Source organism: Mustela putorius, unplaced genomic scaffold, assembly GCF_011764305.1.
Source record: "Mustela putorius furo isolate JIRA1106 unplaced genomic scaffold, ASM1176430v1.1 tig00000788_pilon_pilon_pilon, whole genome shotgun sequence".
Taxonomy (NCBI): domain Eukaryota; kingdom Metazoa; phylum Chordata; class Mammalia; order Carnivora; family Mustelidae; genus Mustela; species Mustela putorius.
Window position 1 is genome coordinate 6,447,086 of NW_025421481.1, and position 15,019 is coordinate 6,462,104.

Below are 15,019 nucleotides of genomic sequence, written 5' to 3' on the forward strand. Positions count from 1 at the left end.
TAGAACTAAGGTGTTTCCCCATGCCTGGATTCTTGAGATTCTGTGTCAGAAATCAACTTGTGGCTAGTCCAGCCATTTAGTAAGACCTTGGTTCCAATGGCCACACCCACAGACTGAAACCCACCACTTCAACAGTCAGAGTTGCATGCTTTCAGAACAGGAAGAATGCCCGAGAGAAGGGATGTGTTCCCACGAGTTTATCCTCAGCCCATCCCTTTCTGAATTTAAAGAATACACAATTCCTAACTTACTGACCCATGTAGGTCCAAACAAAGTTCATTTTAAGAAATATAAAGAAAATGGGATCTGATTTTGAACATTTAAGAAAGGGAAACATAATTCGTATTTTTAAAAGCAATTCAGAAGATGTCTGCTTCCTTTTAAAACTTTCTCAGTCAGTCTCTTAATTGTGGTATTGCAGTAGTAATAATATCAAGAATATATGCTGCTGGCATATGGAAATTATTTTAAAATACAATGCTAAATGTGAATTAATAATTTATTTATATGGCTTTTGTTTCTCACAGATTGACAAAATAATGAATTCCATAGATGTTGGAATTAACAGTGAACTTAAAGAAATGAACGGTGAGACCACAAGTAAGGAAACCTTTCTTTTATGCTGTAATTAGTAAATTGCTCAGGAACTGGCTAGAAAATTATAGGAGACTTTAGATAATTTCATGTTTTTATCATGATAGCAGCTACAAATTATTTCCTTCCACTCATATCAAACAACCATGACTTCTAAATATCAATTTTAAGTACACTGATTCAACACATGGAGGGATTTTTTTCCCCCATATGCTAATAAGCCAGTTAACGTTAATGGAGTTTCAACTTTGTGTAGAGTTAAGTATGAAGCACTTCAATTTGTTGTAAAGTATGATGACCTGATACACTGCAATTTCGCATTCAGTGAAATGTCCCAATCATCCTGGCAAGAGTGATTAACACTTTACCCCCAGATTGTGGGCTCCAGTATGGCAAGAACTATGTGTTACTCATCTTCATGTACCCCAGAATGCCTAGCAGAGTGTCTCACGAATAGTTGATTTTGCAGTCACTATTTAATATATTGCCCAATGAAGTATTATTTTTTCTCTATAATTAAAGCTCAGAGTAGAATTCCATTTGCAATTTTCTTTGAAGACTTTTTGCTTCATACTAATGGATGATGTCAAATACCAGATAGCTAAATATAAAAATAATAGCCCAATTCATGCTAGAGAAACTACTATTTTGGAAAGAATCAAAAGATCTGGCTTCATTTCCACCCAGCCACTAAGTAGTGGTATAACCATAGATTATCACATAGATCTATACAATTTGGAGTTAAAACAAGTGACTGCTAAGCTCTCTGAAGAACTCATGGTTAAGTTGGTAGTGATAGTTGATGGTTTTGTTGTGATGGTAAGATTAAGGTCTGTGAGAAAGAAGTCTAAATATATTATAGGATAAAAGGGATTTTGTGGCCATTTGACTAGTCACTGGAGCTTTTTAGACAGCACCCCATGTGACTCTTAAGCACAAGAAAGTTGGAAAATGGCTCTCTTATGAGGCACTGGACCAAGGTGGATAAGAAGTTGCATGGAAATCTGAGGTTGCAGTCACTGAAGGGGATATTCAGGCCTAAATGAACACCTCACTCATTTCTCCTATACTGGTACAGATAAGGAATTGCTCTAATATGACTGGACCCCATTTTAATTAAGTGATAATTGTTTAAAAGTTTACATAATTTTTTTGAAATGCATATTTATTTAAGATTTTTAAAATTGAAAAATTATTTTTAAAAGTACCAAAATTGTGTGCATATATCTAGGGACACAAATATGGCATTAGCTCTGTGTATAGCCACGTCTCTGATACAGAAATGCTGATAAACATTGAAGATTTTTCTAGTATTCAAAGAACTAGCCTAGGAATGTATGTTGCCACATGGTTCTTCTAGACATGCTTACAGAATAATTTCAAGAAAGTGTAGGAATGCATATTTTTAATTGGGACGAAGTAAACATTTTTTTTTTTTTTTATCAATAAGAAATTCCCTGATACTAAGAATGTTCAGGCAGGCACATAGTACTTTTTCTATTGGAAGGCTTAGGTGACATTGAACATTAATGATCTGAAATTCTTCAAACAGATAATATGATATTATAATGAAAGGGTAATGTTATAATAAGAATAAATGTTAAAAATGCCAGTCAGGCAAAGCTGCCTTTCAGGGTCACGTTAGTAGCAAATAAATCCACAGATTATATTCCCTAATTCTCTTTCTACCACTTATACCACCATCCTACCCTGCCTTTATTTACTATTTTTCTACAGTGATAATGAAAATGAAAGTGGAGACTCTGTCCTCAGATTCATTACTACTAATGAAGTCTGGTTCTATATCTCTGTTAATTTTTGCCTCTTAATTTCATATTTATTATACACTAAGTGATTGGCCATGCCATGTGGTATTCCAATTGACCTTTAGGTTATTGTGGATTACAACTTTACTAGACTGCAGGCTTTTCCTTCTTGAGGCTAGATAGACTAGAGAGGTGATAACCCCATGCAAATTCCACAAATACATACTGGGTACCACATGTCATTGGGAAATCAAGTGGTGAAATAAAAAGTCAGACAGACATGAATTCAAATCTCAGTTCTGCTATTTACTAGGGTCTTGGCAACTCATTCAATTTCCCAATCAACAGAAACGAGGTTAATATAGGATCATTGTAGAGATATGTCCAATGGCATATGGGTGGAGTCAGATTCATGTATTAAGTTTCAACTCCTCACCTTGCCCTACCACAAGGGAAATGTGGTGTTTGACACTGTGGATTTACATATGTGGAGATAAACACACATTAGCCCTTTCTTTAGGAATTCCATGATGTCAGTTAGTCTCATAGTCTTGATGTTAAATTTGCTATGCTCCCTGGAATAGTAGCTTGTCAATTATAATTCAGGTAGCAACAAACCCAATAGTCAGATGATACCAGAGAAGAGTAACTACTAAAAGAGATCATTAAACTCCAAGATACCCTGGCAAAGAAAAGAGAAAAATCTACTTTATTGACTTTCAAAAAAAACCACACTAGACAGACTATCAGTGTATGGACTGTATTGGAATCATCTTAAGTACATGAATATAAAAAGTAACATTTAGTTAAAAGGTGTTCTTAAGGCTGGGATTTTTTTTCCTATACTTAACATTAATTATATTCAAAGAGAAATATTCTAGATTCTTATCTTTTAAAAACCTACTTTTTCCAAGATATCAATTCCATCTAAATTTTATTTATAAATGAAAGCTATTAAAATGAATTTATAAAAGATTTTATCATGGAATACACTATATTAGATAGATAAAGCATAACTCGGGCTATTTACTGGCGAGTTCATAGCTCTGAAAACAGTCACTAACATTAATCTGCAACTCCACTTTCGAAGCTTTTGCTCCTTTTCCTCCAAGAGTCTGAGTGCCAAGTTACAGTTCAGGGTCCTTCATAGCTGAGATCCTCATGGAGAGGATAGAGATCCTTAACTGAGAGTTTCTAGGAACCTAGGAACTCACCAAGGCAGAATAAGTTTTATTTCTTCTCCTGATCTAAGCTCTACCTTTGCCCTAGTATGCAAGAACATGTAGTGCCTCACTTGTCCCTTTCCACAAAGAGGGTGTCCTTCTGGGGGGTCAGGACAGACATTTCCACACCCCCAGAAGCTGCTCCTCCCTGATGTTCAGCTGCTTTCAGGCCCTTGGTATTTGCTCACATAGCTCTAGATAATAAGCATCAAGAGATACTTTGCCAACGATGCAGCGGATAGCTGTTTTTCTAATGAGGTTGTTGATGGAAATATCATTCCTTAAATTCTAGGAAAACTTTTTTTTTTTTTTTTTTAAAGCTATTTACAATTTTCCAGAGTTGTCTTGTTGTGGAAATGACAAAGAGGAAAAGAGCTGAAATGTATTCCTTTCTTACTGGGTGTCAGATATTATGCACTTTTCTCCTGTGAACATTTTTCATTCAGTTCTCAAAATAACTGGGCGAGGTATTATTATACCCATTTTACAGATGAAGGAAGGCTCTGAAAAAGTAAATAATTTGTCAAAATCAACGGCTTCAAAAGTAGGTTTGTTTCTTCCTGAAATCCATTATCCTTTTTTTTTTAAAGATTTTATTTATTTATTTGACAGAAATCACGAGTAGGCAGAGAGAGAGGAGGAAGCAGGCTCCCCGCTTAGCAAAGAGCCCAATACGAGGCTCGATCCCAAGACCCTGGGATCCTGACCTGAGCCGAAGGCAGAGGCTTTAACCCACTGAGCCACCCAGCCCCCATGAAATCCATTATCCTTTCAATCAAATACACTATCTACAGAGAGCAACAGAAGCCAGCCCTTTGCTTCTTTCTCTTTACTTCAAATCATACTCATAGGCACTAAAGAGAGCCAACAAAGAGTGTTTAAGTGTAGAACCAGCCACTTCCTCATAGCAAAGCCTAACTATTGGTATAGCGAAAGCTTTATCTCCAACTCCAAAGCCCTCCCATAGTATAGGTCACATGGTCATATATTTAAATGAGTCACAGCTCTAAATATCTCCTGTGTCCCAAAGTGCATAAATGCTGATAAAGACCTAAGTTTCACTTCTTTTCAGAGGAAGACTTTCCCTTGCCTCCAGCAATATTCCTTTTTCCATGAGCTGTTAAATTGCACATTAAAAACCTCTCCATGAGATGCTTTGTAACAGACATAATTTATTTTTGATTTTTATTTCTTTTTACAGCACTATTTTTAATAGAACCAACTGGGGAAGGTGGGTAGTAGAATACGTTAGCACACAAGCACCCTATTTTGTCCAAATTAAGAGAAGACTTATTTTTATTATATTTTATATAACACTTCACTGAGTAGCTTTTTGTTCAGATAGATTAAATCTAAGCAATTCTTAATAATACACTGGCCATGTAAAAATGTGAAGTATAGTAATTATTAGACTAGCATGAGTTAATCTTTATCAAGAGATAGTGTTTAATCAACCAAACAATTGTGTTCTTAGCACAATAGCCACTAAAATCTATTTAAAACTGTTCATTTGAAATAGTTATTAAAAGCTATAATAACCTACACAATATAGATTTTGATCATTAGGATAGAGCTGAGGTTTTCTGGTTTTGAAATTATTAGTAATATTTACATGTGAAATTAGGCTTCTCTTAAAAAATGAAATAGTTGAATATTACTCTATGGCCTAATATTTGCCTATGATGTATCAATAGTTAGAACTGGTATATTGTTTTTAATTCAACTCAATATTTAAGCTTTCTGCAAAAGACCTAGAGCAGGTAACAAGTACAGTCTCTCAGCTATATTGGAATACTTTCCCTAATATCTTTCATATGTGATCAGCCAACAACTGCTCCAATATGTCCCACAATGATATGCTCACTACTTTCAGAGACAATATATTCTACCACTAGGAAGTTCAAATTGTTAACAACTTTATTTTTTGACATAGGTTTGGATATGCACTCTAACAATTACTAGTATTGTGACCTTGAGGAAATCATTTCACAGCCTAAACCTCACTTCCTCACATAGAAAACAGCTATAACAAATATCTGCCTTCCCTCAGCATCATTAGAAAAATCTAATGAATTACTACATGATAAAGTAGTTAGCTGCATTCCTAGTACACAGTAGACTATACTGGATGATATCTCCCCTCTTTGATTTATCTTTTCCCTTCTATCCATTTTCTCTTTAAAATTTTTTCCTAAGAAACAAAGGGTGAATAGTGGCCCTTTATTTATTTCTAATACATATAAGTACCTTCAAGATATGAATGATATTTTCGATAGGCTATACTTCTTACACATTCACCATAAAATTGGAAAGCAGCTGCCAAGAATCTTCTTTGTAAGATACTTTAAAAATACTAGTTGAACAACTTTTATATAAATTTCAGGGCATTTTACAAAGTTTACAACTAACAATTCATACTGGGAAGAGAATAGGAGGTGTAGGGGAAGAAAAAATCTTCCTCTGCCCTTCAAGTTCTTCCAACTGGACCAAGAATTAAATTTACATAAGACCAATTAATAGGAGGAAAACAACAACAAAGTTTTACTACATGTGCATGGAGGCCCAACACTGAAATTGAAATCTAAAGAAATGACCAAGGCAGGCAGTTTTTATACTTTTTAGACAGAGACAATAAATACGTGAAGAACTGACAGGATAAAGAAAACCGATGTTTGGGAAGTTTAGTTAGTGAGGAATTCTAAGCAGAATTTTGGTTGAGGTAGCTGATTAGTAAAAAAGTTAACAAGTTTTGTTTCCATGTTTTCTTGTTTCTACAGTTTCCTTGGCTTTGAAGTCCCTATCTCTGGTAATAAGGATATGGTTTTACTTCTTAGTTCAGGGTGGGGTACCTTCCATGTGAGAGGTTTATTTCTTGCTTTTAGGAGGACAAAGGATGGTCTGAGTGTTCTTGTACCAGGTATTTCCCAAGTAGCTTCAATTCAAAATAATCAGCATGCCATTGTGGCACATTTTGGGCCGCCTGCCTTGGCCCCTCTGCCTTGGGCCCCTACAGAGGTAAAAGTAATTAAGACTGATTCAAAATATAGCTAATAGACCTCCATAAGTTATGGATCATCATAATGATTGCTTTTAAATACAAATTTGTCTTCCTAAAGTGTAATGAAGAATTAGCTGATAAACATGGGTCACTTACCCATGAAAAAATTTTATAGTTTATACTGGTTGTTTCTTTGATACTCTGTCCTGAAAAAAAGGCTTCTCATCTATGTGTATTTTGGGAACTCAAATATAAAGTTCTAGAGAATTGGGAAATGAAATGTTTTATAAGTTGAAGAACAATGGTACCCAACACTATCACTTAGAGGAATGCATCCTAAGGAAGCAAGAGGACAAGAACAAAATAAGTGTATATAAACGTGTACATCTCAGCATTGTTTATGGTCCTTCAAAAACTAAAATCAAACCAAATGAACATTTATAGAAAATTTATAAATTGAGTTACTGTAATTCTCTATGATAAAATATTAAACTTTTAATTAGATAATTTAAAATGACATTAGATCTAAATTTATTATCATGGAATTATAGCCATAATTTATTACTAAATGAAATGAGTAGATAACAAAGTAAATTATAATCCCATTTTTGAATATACGTGCATGAAAAAGATTTGGAGGATGAGTGCAAAATGGTTTACTGTGACTATCTCTGGGTAAGCTTATCAGTGATTATTATTTTCTTCTCTCCTAAATTCTCTGAAGTTTTTACAGCAAATATACATTATTTTATGTTTATTGTCAGCCTTTCAATTGAAAAAGGTATATGTCAATTTAGTAAATAAATACATTGAAAAACAGGTTATAATTTATATATGATAAACATATAAAATCACATATATATAAACATTTATATGTAAACATAAAATGTTATAGCTATCAATGTAATAATAAAAGGTTTGCCAAGTAAATACTATTAATGAATACGTGATTAAGTCTTTTTATCAGTTTTGAGCTAAAATAACTATTTCAGTGGCTTTCATTTAATTTATTTTCTTATGTTACTGCAAAAACTATCTACACATATTTTTAAAATCTTATTAAACCAATCTCTGATCAAAATGATTTTTTTAATGTCCACTGTCAATCTATGTGCATATTCTGGTGATATTCTAGTCCTTGTCTATGTGTATACTCAGTTTCTATATATTAAAAATAATCATATAGGTAGAATTTTGCAATTCTCATTTTCACATATTTCACAAAATTCTATTTTCTTACTTTTTTTTCTTACCTCTTGCTTTATCCCTCCTGTGAATATCCAATGTTAGCATGTATATTCTTCTACTCTTTTCTCCAGTTTCATGCAATCACAAACAGAAAAGTGATGATGATAGATAGGTAGATAGATAGATAGATAGATGATAGATAACTGTTGTTTGTGTTTTAACAACAAGAAATCACACTAATACATTTCTCTGCAACCTATTCTTCTCATTCAACAATAAATCATAACTTTACCTTACTTTCATAATCAGTGAACTAAATAACCTGTAAAACAAAATTGTCCTCATAAAGTTCACCCTCAGAGAGGAAAATTTCTCTGATTATGTTGCTGCTCCAGGCTCTGCACTCCCTTGCTCTGTGACTTGCAAAACAACATCTCACACTGAGCCTCAGTTTCCTAATTTGAAAATTAAAAGGTAGGACTAGATTTTTTCCAACTCAATAATTCCATGACTCATAATTTTTATCTTCTGTTTTATGGGTTGTGTTTGGCAGATTGTCCTTTTTTAAAGCTTTCCACTTCTTAATCTCTTAAGGACAAATGACCAATAAATCTCAAGTATGTGTATTTCAACTAGGTTCCTCTAAGAATGTTGCTAGATCTTCATTTTATACTCCTTTAAAGATATATTAGCATAATAAATGCATAATTTAATTGATATAGTTGTGTAAGATATTTAAGTTCTTTGGTTTTTTGTGCAAAAAAAAATGGCAAGCTGAAATCATGCGTATATTAGTGATGCAAATGGGTATAAATGCAGAATTTCTGATACTATATTTTGCTTGCTTCTTGAATCCACTAAGCTTCTTATAAGTATATTTTAGACAAAAAAGTAGTTAACATTTCAATAGTGCATACTTTTCATTAGGTTGCCAATCCTGACCAAGTTCTCACAAAGGCCTATTTCTTACCCACTGACTTGATCTGACCGAGCTGTAGTTTAGCATCTCCCTTCCCCACAGGGTCCTGAAGTTTGGCTTGGCCCCAAATCTAAACAAGTCCTAAATGCAGGAGGACATCTTCCCTTAAGAGTTCATTCAGAATCAACTGACAAGAGAGAAACATTTCCTGTTAATGCCACTCTCTTCATATCCTCTGCTCAGCTCCCCCTGCTGCTCCATTTCCCCTCCATGTTCCTATAGACTTGCTTTACCCCTCGTTATTGAAAAAGGCAAAAAAAAAAAAAAAAGGCATTTATCTGTTTGATTTTGAGATGCCTGAAATCCTGAGGAAGGAGGATTCTCCCTGTTGTAATAATCTTTTTAAGTTTCTCCTTGCCTAAGTCTGTATTTGTCTGTATTTGACAGTACTAAAAATTTCTTAGGTCTTTCTGATTCATCTTACACCTTCTCAGCCAGTTTTACTTTTCCTATGTCTTATCAGACCATAAAGGGTGTTTCCCACTGTCAATCCTTAGGGACTATATAACTGATTTTCTTTGTGTAGTCATTGTTTTGAAAAATGTGTGCATGCTTCTATGTGTGTACATGTGTAGGACATGTAGAGTATACCTACAATATCAGAATTGTATATGTGACATAATTATAGATGTGAGATATATACAGATTGATTTCTGATACAATTCTTTTTTAATTAATTATTTAATTAACATATAATGTATTATTTGCCCCAGGGATATAGTTCTGTGAATTGTCAGGCTTACACACTTCACAGCACTCACAATATCGCATACACTCCCCAATGTCCATAACCCAACCACCCTCTTCCTTCCCTACTTTCCCCTAGCAAACCTCAGTTTATGTTGTGAGATTAAGGGTCTCTTATGGTTTGTCTTCCTCCCAGGCTCATCTTGTTTCATTTTTTCCTTTCCTATACCCCCAAACCCCCACTCTGCCTCTCAAATTCCTCATATCAGGGAGATCATATAATTGTCTTTCTCTGATTGACTTATTTCGCTCAGCATAATACCCTCTAGTTCCACCCACGTCATTGCAAATGGCAAGATTTCATTTCTTTTGATGACTGCATAGTATTCCATCATATATATATATCACTTCTTCTTTATCCATTCATCTGTTGATGGACATCTGGGTTCTTTCCATAGTTTGGCTATTGTGGACATTGCTGCTATAAACATTTGGGTGCACATGCCCCTGCAGATCACTACATTTTAATCTTTAGAGTAAATAACCAGTAGTGCAATTGCTGGGTCATAGGGTAGCTCTATTTTCAACTTTTTGAGGAACATCCATGCTGTTTTCCAGAGTGCCTGCATCAGCTTGCATTCCCACCAACAGTGTACGAGGGTTCCATTCCTTTCTCTGCATCCTCTCCAACATCTGTCATTTCCTGACTTGTTAATTTTAGCCACTCTGACTGGTGTGAGGTAGTATCTCATTGTGGTTTTGATTTGTATTTCCCTGATGCTGAGTGATGTGGAGCACTTTTTCATGTGTCTGTTGGCCATTTGGATATCTTCTTTGCAGAAATGTCTGTTCGTGTTTTCTCCCATTTCTTGACTGGATTATTTGTTCTTTGGGTGTTGAGTTTGATAATTTCTTTATAGATTTTTGGATGCTAGCCCTTTATCTGATATGTCATTTGCAAATATCTTCTCCCATTCTGTCAGTTGTCTTTTTGTTTTGTAACTGTTTCCTTTGCTGTGCAAAAGATTTGAACTTGATGAAGTCCCAGCAGTTCATTTTTTTGCCCTTGCTTCCCTTGCCTTTGGCAATGTTTCTAGGAAGAAGTTGCTGCAGGTGAGGTCAAAGAGGTTGCTGCCTGTGTTCTCCTCAAGGATTTTGATGGAGTCCTGCCTCACACTGAGGTCCTTCATCCATTTTGAGTCTATTTCTGTGTGTGGTGTAAGGAAATGGTCCAGTTTCATTCTTCTGCATGTGGCTGTCCAATTCTCCCAACACCGTTTGTTGAAGAGACTGTTTTTTTTTTTCCATTGGACATTCTTTCCTACTTTGTTGAAGATTAATTGACCATAGAGTTGAGGGTCCATTTCTGGGCTCTCTATTCTGTTCCATTGATCTATGTGCCTTTTTTCGTGCCAGGACCATACTCTTTTGATGATGACAGCTTTGTAATAGTCCTTGAAGTCTGGAATTGTGATGCCACCAACTTCAGCTTTCTTTGTCAACATGCCTCTGGCTAGTCAAGGTCTTTTCTGTTTCCATATAAATTTTAGTATTATTTGTTCCATTTCTTTGAAAAAAATGGATGGGATTTTGATAGGGACTGCATTAAATATGTAGATTGCTTTAAGTAGCATAGACATTCTCACAATATTTATGATTCTAATCCATGAGCATGGAAAGTTTTTCCATTTCTTTGTATCTTCCTCAATTTCTTTCATGAGTACTTTATAGCTTTCTGAGTACAGAGTCTTTGCCTCTTTGGTTACATTTACTCCTAGATATCTTATGGTTTTGGGTGCAATTTTAAATGGGATCGACTCCTTAATTTCTCTTTCATCTGTCTTGTAGTTGGTGTATAGATGGAACTGATTTCTGTGCATTGATTTTATATCCTGACACTTTACTGAATTTCTGTATAATTCTAGCAGTTTTGGAATGGATTCTTTTGGGTTTTCCACATAAAGTATCATATCATCTGCAAAGAGTGATAGTTTGACCTCTTCTTTTCTGGTCCAGATGCCTTTAATTTCTTCTTCTTGTCTGATTGCTGAGGCTAGGACTTCTAGTACTATGTTGAATAGCAGTGGTCATATGGACATCCCTGCTGTGTTCCTGATTTTAGTGGAAAAGCTTTCAGTTTTTCCCCATTGAGAATGATATTCTCTGTGGGTTTTTCATAGATGGCTTTGATGATATTGAGGTATGTACTCTCTATCCCTACACTTTGAAGAGATTTGATCAAGAAAGGAAGCTGTACTTAGTCAAATGCTTTTCAGCATCTATTGAGAGTGTCATATGGTTCTTGCTCTTTCTTTTATTAGTGTATTGTATCACATTGATTGATTTGCAGATGTTGAACCAAACTTGCAGCCCAGGAATAAATTCCACTTGGTTGTGGTGTATAATCTTTTTAATGTACTGTTGATTCCTATTGCCTAGTATTTTGGTGTGAATTTTTGTGTCTGTGTTCATCAAAAATATTGGTCTGTAATGTCTTTTTTGATGGGGTCTTTGTTTGGTTTTGGGATCAAGGTAATGCTGGACTCATAAAATGAGTTTGGCAATTATCCTTCCATTTTTATTTTTTGGAACAGTTTCAGGAGAATAGGTATTAATTCTTCTTTAAATTTCTGGTAGAACTCCCCTGGGAAGCCATCTGGCCCTCGGCTGTTGTGTTTTGGGAGAATTTTGATGACTGCTTCAATCTCCTTACTGCTTGTGGGTCTGTTCAGGTTTTCTATTTCTTCCTGGTTCAGTTTTGGTAGTTTATAGGTCTCTAGGAATGCATCCATTTCTTTGATTGTCGAATTTGCTGGCATATTTTTGCTCATAATGTGCTCTTATAATTGTATTTCTTTGGTGTTGGTGGTGATCTCTGTCATTCATGATTTTACTTATTTGGGTCCTTTCTCTTTTCTTTTTGATAAGTCTGGCCAGGGGGTTATGAATCTTATTAATTCTTTCAAAGAACCAGCTCCTAGTTTCATTGATTTGTTCTACTTCTATTGATTTGTCCTTTTGGTTTCTACTGTCTTGATTTCTGCTTGGATCTCTTCTCCTGCTGGGTTTAGGCTTTCTTTGCTGTTCTTTCTCCAGCTCCTTTAGGTATAGAGTTAGTTTGTGTACTTGAGACCTTTCTTGTTTCTTGAGAAAGGCTTGAATCGCTATATACTTTCCTCTCAGGACAGCCTTTGCTGTGTCTCACAGATTTTGAACAGTTGTGTTTTCATTATCATTTGTTTCCATGAATTTTTTCAATTCTTCTTTAATTTCCTAGTTGACCCATTCATTCTTTAGTAGGATGCTCTTTAGGAGGTTAAAGAGTTCTTTCCAACTTTCCTCTTGTGATTGAGTTCCAGCTTCAAAGCATCATGGTCTAAAAATATGCAGGGATTGATCCCAATCTTTTAGTAGCAGTTGAGACTGGATTTGTGACCCAGGATGTGATCTATTCTAGAGAATGTTTCGTGCACTAGAGAAGGATGTGTATTCTGTTGCTTTGGGATGGAATGTTCTGAATATTTCTGTGATGTCCATCTGGTCCAGTGTGTCATTTAAGACCTTTATTTCCTTATTGATCTTTTGCTTGTATGATCTGTGCATTTCAGTGAGGGTGGTGTTAAAGTCCCTTACTATTGTTGGATTATTGTCTATGTGTTTCTTCTATTTTGTAATTAGTTGGTTTATGGAGTTGGCTGCTCCCACGTTGGGGGCATAGATATTTAAAATTGTTAGATCTTCTTGTTAGACAGACCCTTTGAGTATGATATAATGTCCTTCTTTATCTCTTATAGTCTTTGGCTTAAAATCTAATTGATCTGATATAAGGATTGCCACCCCAGCTTTTTTTTGATGCCCATTAGCGTGGTAAATTGTTTTCCACCCCCTCACTTTAACTATGGAAGTGTCTTCATTTCTAAAATGAGTTTCTTGCACATAGCATATTGATAGCTTTTGTTTTTTTATCCATTCTGGTACCCTGTGTCTTTTGATTGGGGCATTTAGCCCATTTACATTCAGGGTAACTATTGAAAGATACGAATTTAGTGCCACTGAATTGCCTGTAAGGTAACTGTTATTGTATATTGTCTCTGTTTCTTTTTGGTCTACTACTTTTAGGCTCTCTCTTTGCTAAGAGAACCGCTTTCAATATTTCCTGTAGGACTGGTTTGGTGTTTGCACATTTTTACATTTTTGTTTGTCCTGGAAATTTTTTATCTCTCCTTCTATTTTCAATGACAGCCTAGCTGGATATAATATTCCTGGATGCATATTTTTCTCATTTAGTGCTCTGAATATATCATGCCAGTTCTTTCTGGCCTGCCAGGTCTCTGTGGATAAGTCTGCTGCCAATCTAATATTTCTACCATTGTATGTTAAACACTTCTTGTCTCGAGCTGCTTTCAGGATTTTCTCTTTGTCAATAAGACTAGTAAGTTTTACTACTAGATGATGGGGTGTGGACCTATTTTAATTGATTTTGAGGGGGGTTCTCTGTGCCTCCTGGATTTTGATGCTTGTTCCCTTTGACATATTAGAGAAATTCTCTCTTATAACTTGCTCCAATATACCTTCTGCCCCCTCTCTCTCTCTTCTTCTTCTGGAATCCCAGTTATTCTAATATTGTTTCATCTTATGATATCACTTATCTCTTGAATTCTCCCCTCATGGTCCAGTAGTTGTTTGTCTCTCTTTTGCTCAGCTCCTTTATTCTCCATCAGTTTGTCTTCTATATCACTAATTCTCTCTTCTGCCTTATTATCCTACCAGTAAGAGCCTCCATTTTTGATTGCACCTCATTAATAGCTTTTTTTATTTCAGCCTGGTTAGATTTTAGTTCTCTTATTTCTCCAGAAATGGATTTTATTTCTCCAGACATGGTTTCTCTAATATCTTCCATGCCTTTTTAAAGCCCAGCTAGCACCTGAGAATCATCATTCTGAACCCTAGATCTGACATATCTGTATTGATTAGGTCCCTAGCCATTGCTACTGGCTTTTGTTATTTTTTTGTGGTGAGTTTTTCTGACTTGTCATTTTATCCAGGTAAGAATATATAAACAAGGGAATAAAATACTAAAAGGGTGGCAAAGACCCCAGAAAGATGTATGCTTACCAAGTCAGAAGACACCACAAACCAGAGGAGAAAAAAGGGGGTAAAAAGAAATTTTAAATATATATATATATATATATATATATATATGATACTTCATTGTAAATATATATATAAATATATATATTTAAATATATATATTTATATACCACAAACCAGAGGAGAAAAAAGGGGGTAAAAAGAAATTTTAAATATATATATATTAAATATATATATTTAAATATATACATAAATATATAATATATAAATATATAAATTTATATATAAATATATAAATCTATATATGTTTAAATATATATATATATATGACTGGTGAATAGACCAGAGCCACTCACTTTATTTTTGGGTGTATTTTGGTCTCTCAGAAGAAACTACCTCCCAAAATTTTCAATAAAGAAAAACATATATACAAAAATAAGGGTAAACATGATGAAGGGATGGAAAATGACTGTAAAGATGACAATTTTTTAAA

General features: G+C 34.7%; 1 protein-coding gene across 1 annotated transcript in view; it reads left to right on the forward strand.

Moving 5' to 3' along the window:
• The window catches only part of ANKS1B (ankyrin repeat and sterile alpha motif domain containing 1B), a 1,114,451-nt gene that overhangs the window by 666,344 nt on the left and 433,088 nt on the right, over window positions 1-15,019 (forward strand). The window contains 1 exon segment of the mRNA XM_045084805.1: window positions 528-588. Within this exon segment, the coding sequence (XP_044940740.1) occupies window positions 528-588 (61 nt within the window).